This window comes from Artemia franciscana, chromosome 5 (genome assembly GCF_032884065.1).
Source record: "Artemia franciscana chromosome 5, ASM3288406v1, whole genome shotgun sequence".
In the NCBI taxonomy this organism is placed as follows: domain Eukaryota; kingdom Metazoa; phylum Arthropoda; class Branchiopoda; order Anostraca; family Artemiidae; genus Artemia; species Artemia franciscana.
This window is the reverse complement of record NC_088867.1, coordinates 36,061,807-36,088,504: the sequence shown is the minus strand read 5'-3', so window position 1 is coordinate 36,088,504 and position 26,698 is coordinate 36,061,807. Positions and strand designations below refer to the sequence as shown.

The window sequence follows — 26,698 nt, the reverse complement described above, 5'->3', positions numbered from 1 at the left end:
AAAAAAATAACTTCGTGCTTATATTGGGAGTAAAATGCTTCTGAGCACATCATTGCTTCAGTTAATTACTGTTTCAATTTTAGTATCAATAGTTTTTCTTAATCACCGCTGCTTTTGACAAAAAATGACTTGATTAGTGAGGCTTAAAATTTTAAACTTAGCGTTCTTGTGTCACATTAACAATAAGAGTTGGGTAAAGTAGAATCCTGGTTATCTTCTGTTCCTTATATATGTTTTTTAGGCGTATATACAACAGATGAAATTCGCACGACGTGCTGAAGGGATCAAATCTGCGCGAGCTGTTTTCAAGAAAGCGCGCGAAGATCAACGTTCTAGCTATAATGTCTTTGTTGCTGCTGCTCTGATGGAATACTATTGCAGCAAGGATAAGAATGTAGCTTTCAAAATATTTGAACTTGGCTTGAAAAAGTATTCTGATGACCCGGAGTACCTGGTTGCTTATGTAGATTACCTATCACACCTAAACGGTCAGACATCATTTTCAACACTCGATGTTTTTTTTCTTCAAATTTTATTTCCAATTTTATTTATGATTGAAATAATCAATTTACATCTAATTTTTCAGTGTAATCTCAGTGTTGATCGGTCCATTAACTGGGAACCAAGAAAAATTAATCAGTTCAATATTATCATTCGTACTCAAGTAATCCAACAAATAAGAATTATGCTCATGGAGTGCTCACAATAATACAACTGACCTACCTATAATTCTTCAACGAATAATATAACTTAATTCATTGGCATCATTTACCCATGAATGTCAAGAACTTGTATGAAATTAAATAAAAAAAAACATATGAAATAAATAGTAAGTAAGTAAGTAAGTAAGTAAAATATTTATTACCCGTATTTTTCACGTGGAACAAAATGGAGTACAATGAAAAAAAAATAAAAGAAAGGAAAAAAAGAGAAGAAAAACGGAGAGAAATTTAAAACACAACATGGAAAAATACATAATCAAGAACTGTAGAAATGTTTAAGCCAGGGGTGGTTCCATTTTGCCTGGAAATTAGAAATCAACCGAAATAGTATATATCAACATAATATGAAATAAATAGTAAATGCCTTATATTATCGGACTGTTTTGTACAACATTCAATGAAATCAGTAAATTTATCCGACAACAGGCGCAGAAGTATATGTATCCAAGAAGTAAAGGTGCAAAACAGGAAGGGAAAAAGTTGCCCCATTTAATGACACCTTGACACCCTCATGACATCTTGCTCGTTTCAATATGCCACTTGACTGATACATTTTTGTCCTAAAGTAGTCTAAGTAACTTTAAATATCCATTGTTTGGGTAGCATATACGGTCTTTTGAATTAAGAAGCTTCGCTACGGTAAGACAGCTCTTGTTTATACGGGTAGAAATGAAAGGGTACGACGTCTTTACATTTAGATCTAACTGTAAAACTTACATTAAGTGTAAGGTTAGGTGGAATTGCTGATGCTACGGTTCAGTGGAATACGACTGCTGATGCAGCATTTGACGTCGTTTAATCAGCTAATCCTGTCCTTTTTTCATATATATATTTAGTCAAGTTGTGGGTGCGGTTTGAGAAGGGCATTTCTGGCACAATCCATTAGCAGAAATTTCGTGTTTTCGTTCTGAAAAGCTAATAGTGGTTATTTATGCATAAGAAAGAAAGAAATAATATAGGACCAAGAATTAAGGTTTATGACACTCCATAACCAACTTGAATTTCATCATGCGAAGCTTCAATAGCGATAAATTGGCAAGTGAGGGGCCACGTAAACTAGCCAGCTGTTCCCCATGTTCATCGTAATGAGATGGCTACCTGATAAGGGTCTAACGGGTTAGTGTCGAAAGCTTTCTTTATATCAATGAAAATGGCCAAACTCCAAGGTATGAGGCCAAAGTCCAAGGACTGTCATATAAGTTGAAAAAAGCTTTTTACACGCATTCCCCAATGGATGCTTTGTTCAAATAATAGATGTGGGAATTACAGATAGAAAAATAATTTTCTTCCTCGTTAATTGTCTTGGAAGTACCTTGACAATGAATATAACTAAGAATCCTCCGTGTTTTTTTTTTTTTTTTTGGCTTTAAACTTCACGTTGTTTTAATGTTATTTTAGAAAGTTTATACAGAAAGTAACTTTATGCTTATACGCAGTAAATTCTTTAACATTTTACATTTTCGCGTTATTTGTAATTTGTGATTTTTATAGGTTCAACTTGATTATTCATTTTAGTTTTTGCCCGTTAATAATTTTGCTAATTCATTCAAAGCAGTTTCTCTTGTTTGAGTTAAAGTGTGCGTTAATTTCTGCATATTTTAGGTTATATTAATGCTCTTTACTTCTATTTGAAGAATTTTATAAAAAAAAAAATGGTTTCTAACATTATTTTTCCATAGGAGTTTTCCTTGTCATCTGTTCCCTATATACCAAATTTTACTAGCTTTTTAGGCAAAGCAAGTACTTTATAGATGTTGGAAGTTACCAACAATCTGGTTACTTTATGCAGAATGATAATAGCAATCGAACTCTTTGGCGGTGATTTTGAACAAATAACTAATTTAATTAAATAGAACACATCCAGCAAAAATTTTATCGTCGATCCATTAGCTCAAAACTATGCTCGAAACTTTTTTTCATTTATTACTTTTCAGTTTGCCGTTTTCTAATTTTTAATCTTATTATTAAAATGTTTCTAAGTCTTTGGATTATGTAGAAGAGATGTCTAATTTATGAAATGAACAAATAACTTGTTTTTCTGGTTCCGAAAACTCGATTTGCCTGTTCACTAGTTTATCAAGAGTTTTATCAAGAAGTTTATCAAGTTTATGTGCTTCACTTGTTTTTAGCGTGTTCACTGACCATAAATGAGGCTAATATTGTTGTGACCAAACTGCCACGATTCTTATGTAATACTTTTTCTTTTTTCTAGAGGACAACAACACCCGGGTGCTTTTTGAAAGGATCCTGAGTTCGCCAAGTCTTTCCAGCCAAAAGTCCATGTGAGTTTTTCTCTTTGCTTAGTTAGATCCCTTCGCTTTCAAACCGAGGAGGAATAAATCGATAATCGGCTTTAACTCTAGTTTCTTTTGGTATTTAGTGAAGAAGTTTGGTGTGATAAGGGTTAAAATTCAATATAAATTCAGTACCTTCAATTTAGGTATTATCATTTGGCTAAAAGAGATTGGACTTTATAATTCTAGCAGCTTTTGAGCCTGAACCTCTGGTTTTCACAAAAACTTATAACTTCCTGTATTTTATAAAATGCCCCTGCTTTTTTCATGGGTGGGGGGCAAGCTTTAGCACCCTTGAAATTGTGATTTCTTGTCAGAATAAACTCCTGCGTAAGTCCCATTTCCTGAGTGTTTGTCCTGTGTCTAATATGGTTGTATAATATGTTTATGGTTGACTGACCTATGGTTGTCTAATATGTTTATGGTTGTCTAACTATGTTATAGTTGTATGTTTATGGTTATCTAATATGTTTATTATGGTTGTCCTGTGTCTAATATGGTTGTCAACAAGTGTTGCACATCTTGAAATCTTGGAATTTGTTATTGTTTCTTAAAAGTTCCTTTCTTTAGAAGCTTCGCAAGAACAGTCCATTATGAAACAATTCTCTATTGTAACTCTAGTATGATCATGTTCATTCTATCGTTTCATCACGCCTATTCCGTTACCCATTTAAGAACAGATACGGCTATTCTTTGAATAAGTTAGAATAACTCCCTTATATTCCTACTTTATAGAAACATGAAGAGGAAAAAAACCCAGCAACAACGACAATACGTAATAGAGATGAGCACTGTATTTTATGTTTAGCAGTCAACGACTATGCACTGTTATTTATTTATTAATATCTCTCAAAATTGACGAGGGTCTAAAATACATAAATGAAATTGCAAAAGAAAAATGAAATACTTCAATAAACGAAACTTCAACATTGTATCTGCAACACATGAGTAAGACTTTTGTTTCTAGTCCATTTTTAGTCGCTGGAATTTTTTTTGTAGCTTTGTTTGCTTTGTAATTCCTGTCACGTATACATGAACATATGAATGTAAAGTATGGTGTAGAAAAGATGTAATAGTGTGCAACTTTTTCACATAAATGATTAGTTGAAATAGTGCCGAATTGGCTGAAATGTGCTTCGATTAATGGACATTATCGAGTTTTATCAACCGGTGATTCGTAACAAACGCTAAAGCTTGACTCTTTCTCTTAATTCTACTTTTTAAAACAGTAAAAAACTTTACGTAAAGAGCGGGGCGTTGATGAGGAAGCAGCCCTTTCATATATGAAGTAATTTCTGTTCGTTTTAAGTTTTAATGTCGCTCCTTACTTCCCGTTAAAAAACTTTGTTTTTTTTATTTAATTTCTGAACGTTTTTGAATCAATGCATGTTTTGATTTTGGCTCTCCGCAGATGAATAATTAAAACGAAATTTGCATATTTATTTTTTTGGCTAATTGGCTTTCTCGTAGTTTTGATCGAGTGATTTTGAGAAAAAAGGAGCGGGGAGGAGGCCTAGTTGCCCTCCGATTTTTTGGTTACTTAAAAAGGCAACTAGAACTTTTAATTTTTTACGAATGTTTATTAGTAAAAGATATACGTAACATACAAATTAGCTTACGTAACGAACTCAGTATTCTCATGTTTTTTTTACGTATATGAAGGGATTCACCCCCTCGTCAGTACCTCGCTCTTTACGCTAAAGCTTAAATCTTGTCCCAATTTCTTAAGAATGACCCCTGAATCACAAAAGCCGTAGAATAAATAGTTGAATTTACTAAAAATGCTTTAGCGTAAAGAGCGAGGTATTAGGAGGAGGTGAGCCCATCATACACGTAATAATTTCTGTTCGTTTTAAGTTTTAATGCTTCTCCTTACTTTCAGTTGAAAAAACTTTTTCATTTTTATTTTTTCATTGTTTTTTTTTAAATAATGCTAGAAAATCCTGCGCTCCCTTCATGAAACTTTTCTTCCCCCATGACAAATTCCTCCAAGGAAAGTTCCCCCAAATATCCCCCTCTTCTCAGCCCCACCCCCAACCTAAAAATCCCCCAGAAACGTCTGTACTCTTCCAAATAACCATTACTATATGTAAGCACTGGTCAAAGTTTTTAACTTGTGGCCCCTCCCACGGGGACTGTGGGGGAGTAAGTCGTCCCCAAAAACATAGTTATAAGGTTTTTTAACCACGCTGAGTAAAATGGCTATCTCAGAATTTTGATCCGGTGACTTCGGGAAAATAATTAGCGTAGGAGGGGGCCTAGGTGCCCTCTAATTTTTTTTGTCACTTGAAAAGGGCACTAGAACTTTTCATTTCCGTTAGAATGAGCCCTCTCGCAAGATTTTCGGACCACTGGGTCGATACGATCACCCCTGGGAAAAAAAAACAACAAACAAATAAACACACATCCGTGATCTGCCTTGCAAAAAATAAAAAAATTTTGTAGATAGGAGCTTAAAACTTCTACAATAGGGTTCAATGATACACTGAATCTGATGGTGTGATTTTCGTTAAGATTCTATGACTTTTAGGGGTCGTTTTCCCCTATTTTCTAAATAAGGCAAATTTTCTCAGGCTCGTAACTTTTGATGAGTAAGATTAAACTTGATGAAATTTATATATTTAAAATCAGCATTAAAATGCGATTCTTTTGATGTAGCTTTTGGTATCAAAATTTCATTTTTTTAGAGTGTTGGTGTCTATTGAGCCAGGTCGCTCCTTACTACAATTCGTTACCACGAACTGTTTGATTTCTAAAAAATTTCTAATGATTATATTCTGAATGATTTCTAATGGTTTCTAATCTGAAGGATTTTCTAAGATCTCTAAATTTAAACTGAATTTTTCAAGTAAAAGTAGCAGAAATAAATTAAAAATTCTGCTGACGTTCGCCTGAATCGATTGCCTGTATTATTTATTATCTTGCTTAACAGCATCATAATTAGAGAAGTCCGTTTTGTGAAAACCCTAGAGGATTTGTAATTTTTTTATTGAAGGTACAAAAAAGACATGTTTTGAAGTCTAGGGTTAACAGGAGCTTTTTTTATTGAAAATACAAAAAAGGCTTTATTTCAAAAGCTAGGGGGAGAAAATTGCCCCCTTTCCCAATTGGAATATCTGGGAAAATTTCAGGTTAACTGTAATCACCTTAAGATTTTTAGCGTGACGAGATATGGCCGATCGCCAACTGAGGAATTGGCCTCAAATTATTTCGAAATATGTGTTAGAACAAGTTGATTTTTCCGAAATAAAATGTAAAACAGATATTTCTAGGTCCATATTTGAGCAATGATACTGTAAGCTCAGCCAGAGTCGATCCAGTTCTAAATGGGTACCTGGAGAAATCTGGGGAAGGTAAATAGTAAGGGTCTGCAAAAGCTCAGGATGGCTGGCCCCCAACCCCCAATTGCCATTCCTGGCTAAAGGGTCTTGAAACGGAGATCAGCACTGCTGGTATAACTGAAAAGAGGGGGGACCTAGGAGAGTACCTTGGGGTATTTTATTACGGATAGGGAGAGGATTGGAATAATGATTCTAGTGTTTGACTTCCTGTGATCTATTTGATAAAAAGGAGGCATTAAATTTCACCACAAAAGAATCAATATTGAATTCACTGACAAGGGACATAATTAGGCAAAGATCTAAATTAAGTCACAGTAAATTGATATCATCACCCTTCCACACAAGACTCTATAATGTGCTATATTACCGACTGAAATCAGGTATCCTTCTTCTCAGAAGTTTGTTATTTCGATGGAGGCTACATCATACCCCTTTCCTCAGTTGGACATATTTTTATCCCAGTGCTGTAGGCAGCGTAATAAAGAGGTGGAAGAACCTACTTTTTGTGTAAATGGACCTCCTGCTTTATGAAGAAGAAGAATAAGTTACAATGGGCTAGAGACTACACGTGAATCTTTAGAAGCTGGAACGAAATTATTTGCTGTTGATTCCGACCAAATTTAAATTAGGTCGAAAGGGGCCATACTTATGCATTCAGATGACAAGAAAATAGTATCCGCTTTAAAACAAAGAAATATCCGGTTAGAAAATAAGCGACAGCGATGATAAAACGAGTCAAAAACAAAGGAGAAGAACAAATAAGTATGCTTACTGCATACTTTCAGTTTTTATGCTGAAAAACTTTCAGTTTTTATGCTTATTGCATCTCTGGAGAAACTTCACTACCATTGCTTAAAAATACGATCGTTATTGAGAATTCTCCGCGGTTTTTATGGCACTTGGTATCAACCAAGTGACATATAGCGATCGCAAATTCTGTCGGTCTGTTGGTCTGTCTGTCCCGGTTTTGCTACTTTAGGCACTTCCAGGTAAGCTAGGACGATGAAATTTGGCAGGCGTATCAGGAACCAGACCAGATTAAACTAGAAATTGTTGTTTCCCCAATTAATCTGGGGGCGGGGAGTGGGGGGACGGTTAAATCGGAAAAATTAGAAAAAAAGGAGGTATTTTTAACTTACGAAGGGGTGACCGGATCTTAATGATATTTGATGTTGGGAAGGATATTATGTCTCAGAGCTCTTATTTAAAATCCTGACCGGATCAGGTGACATTTGGGGGAGTTGGGGTGGGGAAACCTAAAATCTTGGAAAACGCTTAGAGTGGAGGGATCGGGATGAAACTTGGTTGGAAAAATAAGCACAAGTCCTAGATACATGATTGACATAACTGGAACGGATCCGCTCTCTTTGGGGAAGTTGGGGGAGGGTTAACTCTGAAAAATTAGAAAAATGAGGTATTTTTAACTTATGAAGGAGTGATCGGATCTTATTAAAATTTGATGTTTTGATGGATATCGTGTCTCAGAGCTCTTATTTTAAATCTCGACCGTATCCGGTGACATTGGGGGGAGTTGGGGGGGGGGGGCTAAAATCTTGGAAAACGCTTAGAGCCGAGAGATTGGGATGAAACTTGGTAGGAAAAATAATCACAAGTCCTAGATACGTAATTGGCATAACCAGAATGGATCCGCTCTTTTGGGGGAGTTGGGGTGGGGGAGTTATTTAATTCTAAAAAATTAGAACAAATGAGGTATTTTTAACTTACGAAGGAGTAATCAGATCTCAATGAAATTCGATGTTTGGAAGGAAATCGTGTCTCAGAGCTCTTATTTTAAATCCCGACCGTATCCGGTGACATTGGGGGGAGTGGGCTAAACTTTTGGAAAACGCTTAGAGTGGAGGGATCGGGATGAAACTTGGTGGTAAAAATAAGCGCAAGTCCTAGATACGTGATTGACATAACCGGAACGGATCCGCTCTCTTTGGGGGAGTTGGGGGGACGGGTTAATTCTAAAACATTAAAAAAATGAGCTATTTTTAACTTACGAAGAAATGATCGGATCTTTATGAAATTTCATATTAAGAAGGACCTCGTAACTCAGATATCTTTATTTAAATCCCGACTGGATCCAGTGTCATTGGGGGGGGGGAAATCTTGGAAAACGCTTAAAGCGGAGAGATCAGGATGTAACTTGGTGGGAAGAATAAGCACAAGTCCAAGATAAGTAACTGACATAGCTAGACTGTATCCGCTCTCTTTGGCGGAGTTGGGGGGGGGGGGGTTAATTCGAAAAAATTAGGAAAAATGAGGTATTTGTAACTTACCAACGGGTGATCAGATCTTAATGAAATTTGATATTTAGAAAGATCTTGTGCTTTAGAACTCTCATTTTAAATCCCGACCAGATCCAGTGACATTGGGGGGAGCTGGAGGGGGAACCGGAAATCTTGGAAAACGCTCAGAGTGGAGAGATCGAGATGAAACTTGATGGGAAGAATAAACACAAGTTATAGATACGTAATTGACATAATTGGAACGGATCCGTTCTCTTTGGGGGAGCTTCGGTTTGTTAATTTGGAAAAATTAGAAAAATTGAGGTATTTTTAACTTAAGAACGGGTTACCGGATCTTAATGAAATTTGATATTTAGAAGGAACTCATATCTCAGAGCTCTTATTTCAAATCGCGACAAGATCTGTTGATAGTTGGGGGAGTTGGAGGGGGAAACTGGAAATCTTGGAAAACGCTTATGAATGTCGTAGATTCGTGATTGACGTAACCGGACTGGACCTGCTCTCTTTGGGGGGGTTAGGGTGTGGGATTCAGTGCTTTGGCGAGTTTGGTGCTTCTGGACGTGCTAGGACGATGAAAATTGGTAGGTTTGTCAGGGATCTTCACAAATTGACTTGATAAAGTCGTTTTCCCTGATTCGACCATCTGGGAGGCTGAAGAGAGAGGAAAAATTAGAGAAACCAAGGTATTTTTAACTTACGAGTGGGTGATCAGATCTTAATGGGTTTTGACCTTTAGAAGGACCTCGTGACTCAAAGCTCTTATTTTTAATCCTGACCGGCATTAAGCCTCTGATTTTCCTTTTAAAGCAATCTATTGATTTTTAAAATTTTGCTAGAGCTCATGCCATATGAGCTCTTGGCTCTTTTGACCTCCTCACAAGTGCCATGTGAGCTCTTAGCTCTTGTTTTCTGAAAGAGGGAATTTTGCGGGGGAGGGGGGGATTTTCTTTGAATTTTAGTTCTTTTGAGATCGCAGCAACGCATGGTGGGTAAAACAGTACTTAATATATCACAAGTCCCCTTCCTAACAAGTATTTTGGAAATTTTTTAAATTCCTGTCCTGTTTTTCATGCCTTTCATCACAAATCTAACGAAAATCGGAGCTTAGTGGGAAGGGGTAAATAGTGAAGTCTTGGAAAGATGGGGTGAGGAGGATTGTGGAGAAGTTCGGCTGCGTTGGCTTGAGGCGGCTTAGTACTGCAGAGCTATGAGTATAGTGGTAGTAGTAGCTAGTAAAAAAAAATCGAAGACCAAAATTTATGTGCTTAAAAACTATGGATGAGAAGACATGTCAACTTTTAGGGATAACTAATGACCTCCTTCTCAGAGGTAAATCCAGGAGATGGGAGGGGGGGAAGAATAACGTGCCCCCACACAGCAGTGGCGTAATTTCGTCAAAATCCCGGGAGTGGCAAAGTTAGAGCCAATTTTCCCAAATCAAGTAAAAATGACAGTGAAAACGGAAAAATGATCCATGTATTGCTATAAAGGCAAAGATATACTAAAGAAAACTTACTTGTTTCTCTGGATACTTGAATCATGCTGACTTATCTTAGTTTTGACAAGATTTTTTGAAGAAACTAAATTTCAGGTGGGGAGGGGGGCAAACTAATGTCTGGGGGACAAACTTAGGTCTGGAGAGTAGAATTCTTGTTTTGACATTTTGTTTTGCTTAAGATACAACCAGAGGTTATACATAATTTAAAAAAACTATGCCATTGTGAACATTTTATTGAGATAAATAATGTTTTTTTTTGCTGGGTATTCTTGTAGAATACCCAGAGAGTAGAATTCTTGTTTTGACATTTTTTCTTGCTTAAGATACAACCAGAGGTTATAAATAATTTAAAAAACTATGCCACTGCGAACATTTTATTGAGATAAATGATGGTTTTTCTGCTGGGTTTATAATTCCGACAGCTGTTGTCGTTTCTGTTGTTGACTTGTTGTTGAACGTAATGATAACATTTCTCTGGAAAAAAAATGTAAGCCTAATGTATAGTAATTTTTAATAGCCGACAAATAATCTCGTCTCCTCATAAATGAAACACGGTGTTTGACTACAATACGAAATATAATTCTCATTGAGTAAAAGCTGTATATGAAAGTAGCCTTGGATATCTAAGGAATTAGGCTAATTGTTTCTCTTTTAGTGAAATCTGGAATCGTTTCTTGGAATTCGAAGCTAATATTGGGGACTTGTCAAGTATAGTCAAAGTTGAAAAGCGAAGAGCACAAGTGCTTGAGCAGGTAGATTTCTTTTATTATATAGTATAGGAAATTTTTAATAAAAATAGTCCCATTCTTTGAATTTTTTCTAAATGTCTTTTTTTCGAAATTCCTGCAAAATTTGAAATTACTTTCATTAATGAAAAGAAGAAACCCTAACATGTGGAACTTACTCGGGTTATACTTACGTGAGCACAATATATCTTAAATAATCCTTTATCACACGACTTATTGAACAATAGCATTTTACGAGAAAATTTATATTTCTGTTAAAGCATAGCCTGATTTGGTTATTGGGTATATTGTTGATAAGATTGGATGACATTATTTTGTGATCTTTTATTTTTGAATTTCATGAAAGTTTTCTCAAAATTTAAGGCACTTCTTTTATCTTTTAGACCAACATTGTTTCAGAACTTGGAGTTGTTATCGCCACTACTAGACTATTTCTTGTAAAAAAAAAAAACAAAAAAAAACAGCTTGTTTGTTGTTCGGTGTAGTTCAGTTTCTTTTTTCAAAGCAGTAACCAGGCAAGTCTGGTGATCAGCCCCCCAAAAAGTGTTGCCAGAGCAGGGAAGCTTAATTTTTAAATGTATCGTTGAATAAGAAATCATTTCCGATGAAGAAATACTTAATCAATTTTTACTTGTATTTTTATATGTTATGCTTGGAAAGGAGATCACTCCTTTGAACTTAATCTGTCTTTTGTCAAAGCTTGTATACGGGATATTTTTAACAGTGCTTTCTGTAGTATTCATGCCAACAAAATGAATGAGGAATGACGCTGAATGGCTATGAGTGTTATTGTTTTCAATTATTTCGTGGATTTGAAAAAATCAGTAATTAATTTTGTTTTTATTTAATCTTTGTTTTACAGCTTCAAGAATATGAGGGACGTGAAACGGCATATTTGGTTGATAGATATAAATTTGCAAATTTGTATCCATGTTCAGATGAAGAATTAAGGTAAACAAATTATTTTTTTTTGCCTTATAGATTACCCTAGAAATGTTAAAAGTGACATCTACCTCATATGGAAGATCGACAAAATTCAAATTTTTTTCCTAAAATAAATATTGAAATAAGCTGAAATAAAAGAAAAGGTTAGAGAACCCTGAAGCTGTATCTTTTTTTGCTGCTTTTATAATATTTGTTAGAATAAGACTATCTAGTAATCTCGTTTCTAATTTAACCCTATTTTTAACTAGAAAATACTGCTGTTCATCACTTTGGTAGGTAATCTAAGGCGAGTATCACCCAAAGCTTGAAGAGCTTGACTGGAGTAGAACCTGCAAGTCATCAGCTGCAAATGCATTGTCTGCTTAGTTGTCAATTATCCAATGGCCAAGGCAAGCCGTAAACTGTTCTTCAACTATATACTGTTAAAGAGACTAATGTAGTCTAGGAATTATCTGGTTAATAGTCTCGTTTTCCTTGTTTAAGTCTTAATGAAAAGAGTCTAGATATTGACAATTGAACTCATTAAAGCGTCAGGCAAGCCCCTCACAAATTTGAAGAGAACTAAGTATAAGATAGCATATATATTTTTAAGATTCTGAGTTCCTGGTACATTAATAGCCACCTTGTTTCGGTTATTTGGGTTTGGATGTTAAAATGAAAAAGAAAAGACTATTTTTGACATTTTATCTTTCTTACTTTAGTATACGACATCTGTGTGAAATTGACCGCGTTCTTCGAAGGATAGAAATATTCAGTGGGGTGCATATTTATGCAATAAAGTGGACAGTAGTATATTACTCCAAATCCTTAACAAAACATGAAATTTAAAACTCATTTCTTTATGCTGACAGTCGATCCTTGATTGTAAGTCCTTAATAAATAGAAAAATAAACACCATGACTCTTTGGTGATCTTTTTCGTACCTATACATTTCTGAGTTGGCTTTTATATACTTGTACGCAATAACTATAACATTTCTTGTATAATTTCTTTGACCTTTTATATTGTTTCTTTTTTAGTGATCTGACTGCTTTTAGCATATATTCAAAGAACTTTTTTAAAGAATCTGTTCAGCGTCCAAAATGCCTTTAGAAAAATTCTCTAGTCTTTCATTTTATTTTTATTTCAACTGTTAAACTTTGATTTTTTCATTTTTGAACAGAGCCGTATCCAGAAATTTTATTTGAGCGATAGGGGTTTGGGGAAATACCAAAGAAATTAGAAGAAAGGGCTTACCCCTCATGGACTTTGTCTGACGGTGTCAAATAGTTTTTTTTTTACCTGCATTTTAAAGCCCAATTTACGAGTCAGAGAAATATTATTTAACCTTTTAGGAGAAATATCTTTTTACCTGTGTTATCAAGACCAATTTAAGAGCCGAGGAAATATTTTAAGGAGGCGGTTGGGGATTGAAACCAAGCAACCCCCATCCCCTGGGTAAAGACCGGATTGTGCAAAAACCACGAAATTAAAAAACATTTGGTGTTTATTGGTACCAGTCTCTTCCTTGATATACCCCAAGCTGTGTGTACATATTAAAGTACCCTATTACTCTTTCAATAAGATTTTGACATTTCCTAATTCATTTTCGAATGAAGTTCTTGTCAAAAATAATATATTTTAATCATTTTTCCCTCTTAATGAAGTTTTAACATGTTTTTATTCCGCCTCACTATTTCCTTGGAATTTGTTGCAATAATATCCTATTTCTATTTTTTTGACAAAAAAGATAAACTTCCGTTTCTTTTACAGCTCAATTACATAGTAACAAAAATAACATTATTGTAGCAAACATAATATTTTACTGTTATATCAGTTGTTATTGTAGCTAAAGATCTATATTACAAAGGCTACCTAAGGCTGGTGCAACTACGCAAGCTCCACCTACAGTCCACTGTATCTGAGACTCGATATTTCCTCCCTCACGTTAAAGCTCCCTCAAGCTACTTTATATCTTTTGTTAAAACTTCCTGTCCTAATTATCGATGGTTGCTTATGCTTTTTTTTTACCCAGCTAGATTGTCAAAAAGAATTTATTTGGCCTGTCTTTTATCTTCTTTCCGTAAACCGTAGCTTAACCGTATTAACCTTTTGTTCGTTATACACCTAAACATTGAGACAAAACTGTATTTTCATAAAGTTCATTATTTGATATACAGGCGCTAAGCGAATACCTAAAGCTATGCTTTAGCAATTCCTCTGAAAGTCACCACCGTAATTATAATTTAGGGAACCGCAATATCATTGTTAATCTAGATAACTTGCTGTTACAGGGTTATTCGTTACCCGGAAGTTTCGAAAGGACTAAGCATATCATTTGGCGTACGAAGGATGAACACCTTGGGCTTGGGACTGAATAAGAAGGCAATTATTAACGATGGCTATCCAAAACCTGATCTGAATCAATTGGTGCCTTTTAAGCCTGTAAGAGAATGGAAACCGAACCATGGAACAATACCTGGTAATTATTACTTTGCTATGAATAGAACTTCTTGTAAGTGTACAAATATAATGACTATAAGCTATACAAAAAGGAAACGCCGCCGTGAACCTATTCACAAAAGATCAACACCATCTAGCACCCTGACATGTTAAGATCGTAAGCTACTGTTAACATCGTATACATCGATATATGCAAAAATACAAAAAGGCAAACACTTTATATGCGCATTAAAAAATTAACAAGACCTGACCGGCCCATCCACTGTATAAACGACATTTTTGTTATAGTTTTTAACACATAATTTGTCTCTGTCTCTGATTTTTTTTTCAATTATTATTTAAAAATTTTCAGTTTATGTATTTTGTTTGATCAACCTGATGAACAAAAAAAAAAACAAAAGTCAAGAGTCTAAAAGTAAAGTAAGAAGAACCCCTTGCCAAAGAACGTCTTTGTTGGCCAACAACCTTAAATGCTCCAGGAGCATAACTTGCAACCCTTGCCCTCAGGCTCTGTTGGTTTGTATCAACCTCAAAAGCCTTATAAAATGATCTTTGGACTATTTTGTATCAAAGAACTTTCTCAAAATATCTATTTAATGCATCTTGGAAAAACACGACTTGTTTGTTATTTGTGTGTGTGTGTGGGGGGGGGGGCTAGCTGTACTGTCATCACTTTGACGCTTAAAAAGGGCGCTAGAAATTCTGATTACCAATCCAATGAGCCCCCTCCGAAGTTTATACGATCACCCTTTCTGTATAAATCTTAAATGTCCCTAGGGCATAACTAACAACCCTTTCCCTGAGTGGTGCGGGGGGGGGGAGAGGGTGTCATCCTTACATATGTAATTTCCGGAACCTTCAACTACGATGGACAGAATTTTTATCTCTAAATTTTGATTGGAGATGTTAAGGCAGAAGATGAGTTTCGAGGGGGGCTGGTTGCTCTCAAACCACTTCGACTTTTAAAAAGGGCTCTATAACTTCCAATTTCAAACCACATGAGCCCCACCTGAAGTTTTTACGATCGCTCATTCCATAAAAACCTTGCATGCCATTATGGTATAAATTGCAATCCTATCCCCAGGCTGCTGGGGGTTTTGCCAACCCTAGAAGCATTATTATATGTTCTTTAGACTATTTTGAACAAAATCGCTAGCTCATAATTTCAATCAGATATGTTTGATGAAAAGAGGGGTTGTCGGGGGACTGCTGAATGTTTTCCATCACTTTTGACTCTTAAAAAGGAACTAGAATTTCCAATTTTCAACCAAACGAGCCTCTTCTTAAGTTAAACAACCATCCCTTCCATGAAATCTTTAAACACCCAATGGCATAACTTGCAAACCTCGCCCCCAGGCTCTGGTGGTTTTATTAACCCCAAAAACCTTATTATGTGTTCTTTGGACTATCTTTGATAAAATGGCTGCCTCAAAAGGTTTTATTGAATGTATTTCGGGAAAACACGACGTGTTGAAAGAGAGGGGGAGGTATCTTCCTTCTGATCACTTTGACTCTTAAAAGGGGCACTACAGCTTCTAATTACCAATCCAATGAGCCCCCTCAAAAATTTATCAATCAATCAATTTATTAATACTAAGTAAAGCTATTACTAAGTATTAATACAAAAGTAAAGCAGTTACTAGGCCCAAGAAGCATTCTATAAGAAAGCATTCTCCCAAGAAGCATTATATGACCACGCTTTCTATAAAAACCTTATATGCCCTCAGGGCATAAATTACATCCCCTGAGGACTGGGGGAGGGGAACTTGTCCTCCTCAAAGACATAACATCCGGACCTTTGAACTATTTTGAACAGAATATCTTGGAAGTGTTAGGAGAAATGATGGGTGTGGGAGAGCATTTGTCTTCTGATCACTTTTGACTAATACAAAGAGCACTAATCCCCTCAGTTTCCAGTCGAATTAGCCCTTTTTGAAGTTTCTATGATAACGCTTTCTACAAAAACCTTACATACCCCAAGGACATAACTTACAACCATTTTCCTGAGGCCTTTGAGGGGGGTTGTCATCTTCCAAAATATAATTTAAAGACCTTTTAACTATGTTGAATAAAATGGCTATGTCTAAATTTTATCGGAAGTGTTTGGGGAAATGATGGGCGTGTGGGGGGCATTCACCTTCTGATTACTTTCGATCATTGAAAAGGGCGCTAGCCCCCTTAATTTCCAATCGAATGAGCCCTTTTTGAAGTTTCTATGACAACGTTTTCTATAAAAAAAAATCTTATATGCCCCCAGGGCACAACTTACAACTTTTGCCCTGATGGCTGTGTCGAGGGCCCAAAGTATATGTGCCCAAAGACATAATTTCCGGACCTTTAAGCTACGTTGAACGAAATGGTTATCTCAAAAAATTGATTGGATGTGTTTGGAGAAATGGTGGGCATGAGAGGGGGGCTAGTTGCCCTCCAATCCCTTTTGAATATTGAAAAGGGCACTAGCCCTTTCAATTTCCAAGTGAATAAACCCTATTTGAAGTTCTTACGACAACTCCTTCGATGCGAAATTTCCTGATCTAAGACAAACAAACCAAAAAAAAAATACATTGTGCAAACATCCTTCTTTACTTGGGCAGCGCTATTGCGCTGTCTTTGATTGTTGCTCAATTTAAGCTAGGTTTCATTATTCATTTTAATTTAGGTTCCCCGTTGGTTTCATTTCTTCATTCCTAGTAACTTCTGCTCTTGTTAGGTTTGGAATTTAATTTAAGGTATTTTATTCTGGTTTTGAGTTTGAATTAGTTCTTTACTTTTTTGTCATAAACCTCACTTTTAATTTAATTTCATCTGAAGGTTAAAGGTGCTTTGGAGGTGCACTATTGAAATGACTAATCTCTCTATGTCCTAAATTTTGAAAATTGCTTAAATATCAATGATTCTGGTAGAGCAAGAATAAGAAAAAAATAAAAAAAAATGTTTTAGAAATATTTTACAGGTAATTATTTGAAAAAAAACTGTCTTCATATTTTAGTAATTGAGATAAATGAGCACTTGAACAAGGTCTTGACCTTACTCATCCATCCAATCACTTTAGACAAAACAGTATAACTAATTTAATAGCCAAAAATCATGTCCAAAATCGAGCAAATTTAACATTAATAGATTTAAATCGTTGTACAACACCAAGCAAAAGTATCTTAAATCTAAAAAAAAATATTCCCCAAATTATCACCTCACATCACACTTGCCTATACGGGTTTCGGCGCTTTAATTTCCTGACCTTAGCAAGTGAGCGCGCCTGCCATAAAAATGTATCGCATCCCTTTGTGTAGTGTCACCTGAGAAATATGTACAAAAATTAAAATAACAAAGATTATAAATATACACACCAATTTTTAGCAAAGCTTCCTTCATCACCAATCATCCACAACTGGTTCAAAATAATATCTACACAAATCTGAAAGAATACTACCCTGGCCAAATTACCTCCCTTATTTGCATAACACGCAGCTGTCAAAAAATCCCTATTTAATTTCATGCAAAACATTCCTAGAACTTATTTCACCCTACCCACCTGTAACAAAATACCTGCTTGAATCGAAACTTACCCTAAATTAAAAAAAAAATATAAGGAAGAGAAAATTAAATCCGACAAGTTACATCAAAATATCATTCAGTATTTCTGATTACTTTTACTATATTTATTCAAAAGTTCATTATACTGAAAGCTAAGTTTTTCAAATTGAAAAACTTAGCTTTCAGTAGCTAAGTTTATGGCTAAGTACATTGACTTAGCCATAAATATTAATTTATGGCTAAGTATTTGACTTCTACTTTTAAAATCAATGTAATTACTAAAAATTCTCGTATATCTAAATAGTTGGGAATAAGTGATATTTGAATGTATATTGTTTTCAAGGAATGGGAAATTAACTACTTCAAAATTAAAATCATCCGTTTTATTATATATTTTAAAAACTAATTTATTAATATGTGAAACATTAATATCTAAATTATCTAATTGGCTTAAAAATAAGTTTGTTATAAAAGGACTGGCATCATCCCCCATAGGAACCTAAACATGTTCAAAGTATATACAAAATGGACGGCTATTATATAGAACGCATGTGGACTATTACGAAATTTATGCAATGTTGCATTCCAACTATTCTTGCGTAGTGCATTTGTGTGTGGGGGGGGGGGATAACTCAATAAGTAACTGTTTTGGGTCAATTCCCAATTTTCACGACGATTTTTTTCAGATCAATATGGAGAGGGGGATTCAATTTCTAACATTTGGAAAAATATATTTGGAATAAGAATCCAATATGGATGCTAAGGAAAGAATAGCCTCCCTGTTATTGATGAAATGTTTCTGGTTTTAAGTAAATGATAACACTTACATTAGTATTAGGTAGATGGGGGGATTTTTCACAGTGAGTATGGATCTGTGTTCTGAGTTAGTTTTGGAAAAATAAGTCAAATAGTGAAAAATATAACCAAGTTTGAAATAGAACGCTGGAATTCTTGGAGATTTGAATTTTGTTTGGTTGTTTAGACTTCTGGTTGTTTAGACTGTTTTACTTTTGTGCTCGAAGTGAAAAAAAAAAAAAACTTTAGCACCTCGCAAAATTCTGGGTTTCCGAGAACTGGCATTCTTTGCTGGATTTTATAAAGAGATTATAATACTTTGGATTGTCTGAAAATCACATAAAAAATGCTGTAACCTGAGTATCTATCTAACTCATCTCATTTTTTGTTCCTGCTATCATCCTTCTTTTGTAGAAAAAATAAGATGAAGAAAAAACCTCCTTCGTACACTCCTCATTCTGTAGAGTTTACGCATAGAGGATTTTAGAAAAGATCAAAGATTGATCACTAAATGAGGAGCCTAAGGCAATTAGAAAAGTATACCGGATTTATACTTGGGGATAGTTATTTGAAAAAATAAAGTGTTTTGTTTGCACTTTGATTAGGTTGATTAAGTCAATTGCAATTTGAATGGAACTTTGGCTCCTATGAACTAAGAAGTGTGTTTTCTGTATTTAATTGTACAATGTTTTTTTTTGCGTTTTCAGTCTTTGCGGCTGAATGTTAACATAAAATTAAAGGCCAGTCATTTACTTTGTTGATTTAATAAAGTATTTTTGATACAATATTTATCAATTTTTTTTCTATTCTTTTTTTACAGTATTTTAGTTTCTTTGATAAAATTTTCTTTGAAAAAATATTTTTTCGTATAGGTGGTGCTTTTCCTTACCCGGCTGCAGTACAGCAGACTTTGTTACTCTTGCCACCGCCGGATTCATTCCATGGCCCATTTGCTATTGTTGACAAACTTATGGACACCATAATGAATATGACGATTTCTGAAGAATGTGAGTATCAGTTCAGTTCAGTTTATTAACATCAAAATAAATGGACAACAATAACTCTCTACCCCTACGAGGCTCCATGGCCCTTGTAGATTTCTTTGCATTTGTTTTCTATTCTTTTTTAACTCGTTTCCAGTATGAAAACAAGAGTATTGCGACTAATACCCTATTCCGCTTACAAACCAGGCTCTAAACTCATAATTCCAAGTGTAAATCTGTTATTTTACTGACAATCTAGGTCATGAAAATGAAAACAAAATTGTAGTTTCTAGATTTTGCTGCCTCATGGATCTTGGATTGCGGGTTTATTAATTTCTCTATATCACAGTTTACAATTCCAGAATGCAGTCTAAAAAACTTATTTGTTCCATTGATAATTCTCAATCTGTTTGTCATTGGATCCTACCCAATCTCTGAACATCCACTCCGAAACCAATCGCTTAACGTTACGCAATGGGTTCCTCAATCCTGAAGCTAAGCTACTTTATATCATTGAACAAACGGTCAATCGGTTTAGTTAAGTGGTGGCGAATATTATGCATGTTTTTTGCAAGTCTGTTCCGCTTTGGTTTAAGGCTGTAAAATTATGCTGAAACTTTCGCGATTTTTTTGGAGGGAGAGGGAGGGTCAGGGGACTTTAAAATTTTGTACCGCGGGACGAGGGCAATTATTTATTCTCTGTTCGTCACAAAAAAAAGAACTCCAATCTCTGAACTTCCACTCTGAAATCAATCACTTGAATTTATGCAATGGGCTCCTAAAGCCTAAAGTCCAGCTAATTTATATCATCGTACAAACAGTTTATTATAATTAAAGCGGCGTCGGATAAATATTATAAAATATAATATTATATAAGTCGGATAATATTATAAATATTATAAAATATTATAATATTATAAATAAATATAAATATTTTTGTTAGTCTGTTCCGTTTTGGCTTAAGGCTGTTAGATTCTGTTGAAGAACTTTCAGAAATTTCTTTAAAGGGAAGGGAGGGAGGATTTTCAAGGGACTTTGATTTTTGTACTATAGGATGATGGTAACTATTTACTCTCTGTTCGTCACAAAAGAGTAAATGCCACGTTTTTTTTGTAGTCGTCTAACAGTCTCGGTCAGGCGTTGGATAGAAAAGAAACCAAAGTTGGTCCTAAAACTGAAACAGAAAAGAAGTAAAAAAAAATTCAATAAAAAAAATTATTTAAGTAGAATGAAAAAAAATAGTATAAATGATTAGTTGTTCTTCTTGTCAAGTTCAAAGTATAATTCCAGAATCCACTCTTAAGCTGGAAGTTTATGTACCTGCGGTCATTCATGCAAGTCTGTCTTGTCTTTTTTAGAGCTACAGAGGTCACTCTATCCCAAAAGTATTTTAGGTCATTCATATTGTCTCGTTTCTGATTAATCTGTGGCTTTCATTTTGTCTCTTCCTTGTGGACTATCTAGTAAAACCATTTTAGGAGTAAGGTCGTCTTTGTGTATATCCCGAGAACATATCTAAGCCATTTGAATTGACCTCTCATGATTTATACATTCTGACATTAGCATATAAGTAATTGATTGATGCCTGCAAAATGATTCATCTGCACTGGACTCTAAATTTATATATCTGAGAAAAAATAGAGGTCTTTTGCATTTACATAATTTCTCAGATTTTTACTCAGAAAGAACTTTAATTTTTAATTAACAGTTGCTATAATAGAACTTAAATTTTTGAAAATATATTTAAGTGTAGTGAGGAATGTTAGAAGACCCAGATAAACACAAATATTACCACAAAACTAATGTTTCTTGTTTAAGAAAATTTTGTCCAAGGGTTAATGGAAGGCGTTTCTCGTTATTACTCAAAACTTTTCCCAGAAAAAGCTTAAAAAGAATATGGAATATATAATGGTTTTCGATGCTGGATGAAGGTTTACGACAATATTAAAAACGAGCAAAAATTTTTATATAATAGAAAGCTTAGATCAATCAGTGAGGATTATTATTAAGTCAAAAACAAATTACACATAACAACAATACTCAGTCCATTCCTGGACGCCGAGATCCACCTTTCGCTACCTTTTAAACATAACACACGGCGTGGTCACTGCTCCTACTCTCAAAAACAACCTTACCTCTCATTTATGCAACAAAACTACCAATTATCCTCCTGTCCTTTACCAAAGGAGGAAACCGCCTTATCATTATACTAACAAAAAAACAACTTTATTTCTATCTGTTTACATTTAATATTTTATATAAAAATAATTTATTAATCACTATCTAACTATTCTTTTCCTACGCTAATAAATGATTTTTTGCTCTTTTTTTAAATGACGCGAGGGAGCTCCCACCTCTCAGCTGTTCTGGAACATTATATTCGGAGCAAAATCCGATCGTACAGTTGGGGAGAAGGGTATTTGCAGGTTTGATCATGATTGGGTATTTGCATTATGCTGGTCCGAGATTGGTCGAAATAATATTTTAAATGCAGACGGGAGTTCACCAGCTAGAAACTTGAACACAAAGGTCATGCATAACTAATGACGCAGCGATTCCATTGACAAATACTCTTCATTTTTTCCTATTAATTTCAAAGATCGCTTATGAATCGAATTGAGCTTCTGCAAGTGAGATTTAAAAGTCGATTGCAAGATCATTGCACAGTACTGTAAATGGGGTTTGATAAGAGCTTTATATAACAGGACTAGTTTTTCCTGTGGCAAAGTGTTCTTTAGTTTGTTTATTATTCCAAGATTCCAGGATATCTTCAGCTCTACTGCTTGAATGTGCTGCAGGAAGGACAGGTTCTCATCAAGCAGGACTCTCTGGTATTTGTAAAACGCTTCTCTGGCCGACTGGTCAAACCTCTAAATGTTTCGATACCACATATTTCCTGATGGACACTTCCGACCCGACAAAAAAAATAAAACGCAAGATTTATCAACGTTAATCACAAGACGGTTAGAATCCATCCAGAGATACTTCTCCTCGAGAACAGCCCTAAGCTTGGAAATGAGTGCTGTTTTATCCCTTTCACAACAGCCTAGTGTAATATCATCTGCAAAAGCCACAAACTCATCATCATCTACAGGCTGAAAAGAAGCTTTATCGTGACATAGCTTACAACAGCGAAGAATAGTGCGTGTCGGGTTTAATACGCTACTCAGATCGTTAACATGAATCAGGAACACTAGTCGTCCTAATATTGACCCTCGGGGAACACCACAATTTACCAATACATTATTTCCTGGATATTCTCCCAAATGAATCCTGCGGTCCCTCAAATACGATCTGAACTAATCCAGAGTTTTGCCTCTTATTCCTATGTGCTCCAATTTCCCGAGGAGAATAGGGTGGTACATACTATCAAATGCTTTTCTGATATCAGTCAGGACCCTTGCGGGTAGAAGGCCAGAATCTAGAACTTTGTTGATCTACAAACTCAAAGCCGTTAGTGCATCTGGAGTGTCTTGGTCTAAACCCAAACTTATGAGTATTAAGAACCCTTTTTTCTCCAGAAACTGGAATAGCTGCTGCTGCATGGGTTTTCCAAAAACCTTTGAAAAAACAGAAAGAATGAAGATTGGTCTATAATTCGCAGGATCAGCTTGAGAACCTCCTTGTGCAAAAGAACAACTCTAGCTTTCTTAAGCCGGTCCAGGGAAGTACCCTTCTGCAGAGACAAATTGATCAAGTAAGCAAGAGGCTCTATGATAGACGAAGCAACTGCTTTTAACACCCTAGTGTGTACTCAGTCGAATCCAGAAGCTGAATTTCCTCTTAGGATTCGTATAATCAACAGAATTTCAGATGGAGAGACAGGAGCGAGAGCCATTGACTTGGTGTATGCTGGGCCTAGGTAATCTTTAAAACTCTTCGCGGGGTTTTGAACGGAATTTGCTTCTTTTTTTTCCACCTCTGCAAAAAATTGATCCCAGTGCATTTGCAACGCTTTCGGGCCCCGATATAGTCTCCCCATTTACAGGAGACTTCGAAGGAAGCTCAGGTGGGGCGCTGCAGGGACGCAGTAAAGAGTTTGCAACCTTCCACATCTTCCGCGAATCATTCCCACTTTTAGCTATCTTTCCAATGAAATAATTTCTCTTAGCTTTACGTAAAATTGATTGGAGGCATTTTTTATATTCAGTATATTTCTCAAGTGTCGCTATGCAATGGTCATCTAAGTGATTAGTCCCGAGCTTATCTTTCTTATTAATACACTGGAGTAGTCCATGACTAATCCAAGGGCTGATGGGCTTGTTTTTCCGTCCAGTCTTCCTGGTACACTTTTTAGAGCAGCAATTCGTACACTTTTTCATAAAAATGTTATGAAAATCCTCAAATCCTGCATTAACATCTTCTATATTCATAACATTATCCCAGGATGGGCTCTCCAGTACTTGTTTAAGGGTTTCTGGGCTCTCATTATTTAATTTTCACGTTATAAATCCTTGCGCAGGCGTGGAATTGGGCTTAGGATCTTTGTGCTGTATTTTAAAATTGGTAAGCAGAGGAAAGTGATCAGAAGTGAGTCCTGTGGTGGCGCAGTGGATTTGACCTTAGCTTGGTAATACGGGACCCAGAGATCGAATCACGCTGCAGGAATGCACTGCAGGGCCGACGCAAGGACCTTAGTAGTCAAGAAGCGTCGTTAATTCTTAAATAATAATAATGATCAGAAGTGAAAGAACAAAAACCTTTAAACACGTTTTTTAGGTAAATAATAGTACAAATTGTATTTTTTGTTGTTGTTATTCTTTCTGTAATTTCTGCAAGAAAAAAAGAACAAATGGCAAAGATCTGTAGATGATTTTTTTGGTCTTTTGCTTCTTCTATATTTCTAGGTTGTCTTGATTGTTTTTGTTTGTTCTTTTCTTCTGTAGCGGTTTGTTTGTTGATAAAGTGTTGCTTGGTGTTACAACGAGTTGTTACTTCTAGTTGCAGTTTTTGTGTTTTTCTTCTTATATTTTTTTTTTTACCCTTTTCCCTGTTGATAAAGGCATTTCGATGCGGAGCCAAAATTTCGATGTGGAGCCAAAAATTATCTCTCTGTAGGTATATTTAGATTATAGTGATCGAGGATAATAAGTAATCGACCAATTAAACACTGATAAATTTGACCGAAACTTATTGGGTGCAGCTTTTTAGTACTTTCCATACATAAAACAGAAGAAACCACAATTTCCGTGAAACGCACCCTCATGTCATAGAGATTGAGAAATATAAATAATGAACTAATTTCACGCTGTTTGCCGTGCTATGCCTTTCTTTAAGCTATGGTTTTACTTTCCATTTTCTGTAATCTTCATTATTTGGTGTTTAAGCAATGCAATTCATAACATGGGCTGGTTATCAGCTCCTGTTTCGAACATACTAAAGTAAGAAAATGGTCAAGTATAAATAGTTAAAATCAGGCATGCAAAATGTACTGTAGCAAAGTAGCATGCAACTTGGCAGTTTTAAATATGTTGGCAGATTTTGTCTGAAAATACCATTTTTACATAAGAAAAATATTTTTTGCTCAAAGAAAAGCTGCCAAAACACAAGTTGTTCTCTAAAGTGTCAGCAATTTCCAGAATTTTGTTGAGTTCTGCTACTGGTAGGTTAGAAACATTTTGTACACCTGGATAAAGTATGAAAATGTGCTTATCGGGAATTTGCCAAAATATTTAGCCAAGACACACGAAACCAGCATCACAGTAATTTGAAAGATTCTAATTTTTAAGATTGTCTAAATATTTTGTTTCTAGAAATTAAAGTAATTACTTTTATTACAGAATAATTTAAGTTTCTTTTTCATCAGATAAACCTGGTAGAGAAGAAGAAGGGGTATCGACAAAGCTTTTTGATCTTGCCAAGTCAGTTCATTGGGTGGAAGAGAATGGAAAAGAAGAGAAAACTAAGAGGAAGAAAGTAGCAAAGACAAGGAATGACTCTGAAGAAGAGGAAGAAGGTCACAAAATTCCATCATATGACATTTTTAGGATTCGACAACAAAAGAAAGTAAAAAAGCTTTGATTTTTTTAATCGCTTCAATTATCTTAATAAAACTTTTTGCAATTGATTTTTTTTGGGGGGATTTAAAGAGTTTAGTTTCTGAAGCAAAATGCCACCATTTTAGAACGATTTGCAGGCATGCGTTTAGGGTGGGAGCTATTGCATCTAGTCCCCCATTCTCTCCGAAGAACCTAGACTGTTACAATTTTATGCACAATTGAGTATTTTTCTAATTCTCATCGAAGTTGAAAGCGATGGATAGTATTTTCGTTTTCTTTGCATTCATATTTTGCCTACATAGCCCATAGACTATGCAGAAAATTTGTTTTGATATATTTTTCACATAACTTAGAACATTCTCTGAGACCGAAACCCATCATAGAATGGGATGGAATCCTCCCCTCCCTCCTTTCAGCTCTTTTGTATACCTGAATGGTAACTTAATCTATGACTCTAAACGTGGAATTGAACAAAAATATTTAACCCTAAGTTATTAATATTGAACCCATCTGATACTTGTCACATTCTGGGGTGCCATTTGAGGGGGGCATTTTCCCAACCCTGATTTTGCAGTGGGCCCAAGCTTCTACCACAAAGGGCACTTTTCCGGCCTTTTTTCTTTTTTTTTCACCAAACATAATCCATTCTGCTCAAGTGTTTTGGAATTACTGCACGCCATAAAATTACTTACATAATGAGACACTAGCATTAGTTAGCATCAAGTCATTATCGTAGTGCAAACTGGGTCGGGCAAAACTGGGAAATGGAGTAACAGAATTATTGTTCATCTTGTTGATTCAACATCTTATTTGTTTGTTATCGTGAGTTTGTCAGGAGCTAAGGTAGGAAAAACGTAGAAAATCAGTGTACACTGAGTAGATGGAGCTAGAAGCAAATCGTGTGAACCAGTTCAGCAAGTAAGTGCAAATTTGTGTTTCTGTTTTTTTGGGTTTCAATTTTCTGTGCCACCTTTTGGGTTTCTTTTGCCAAGTCGTATTCGCTACTACGACTAAGTCCCGTGTGAGTGGTCAATCACAGTTTTGCGGACTAAAAGAACTGAATTTGTGATGAAAAGAATGTTCGGTGTTTTTTTTGTCATTTGTAATCAACACGGTTCGCATACTCTCTCAAATTAAGCAGGCT

The 26,698-nt window shown here is 35.3% G+C and overlaps 1 protein-coding gene across 1 annotated transcript in view; it reads left to right on the top strand.

Moving 5' to 3' along the window:
* Positions 1 to 25,622, top strand: part of LOC136027338 (cleavage stimulation factor subunit 3-like) — a 44,473-nt gene extending 18,851 nt beyond the window's left edge. The window contains exons 7-13 of the mRNA XM_065704481.1: positions 242 to 488; positions 2,935 to 3,004; positions 10,766 to 10,862; positions 11,719 to 11,807; positions 14,075 to 14,262; positions 19,445 to 19,579; positions 25,362 to 25,622. Coding sequence (XP_065560553.1) covers positions 242 to 488; positions 2,935 to 3,004; positions 10,766 to 10,862; positions 11,719 to 11,807; positions 14,075 to 14,262; positions 19,445 to 19,579; positions 25,362 to 25,576 — 1,041 coding nt within the window. The 3' untranslated portion in view covers positions 25,577 to 25,622. The remainder of the gene's footprint in view (positions 1 to 241; positions 489 to 2,934; positions 3,005 to 10,765; positions 10,863 to 11,718; positions 11,808 to 14,074; positions 14,263 to 19,444; positions 19,580 to 25,361) is intronic.
* The last annotated feature ends 1,076 nt before the right edge of the window (positions 25,623 to 26,698 follow it).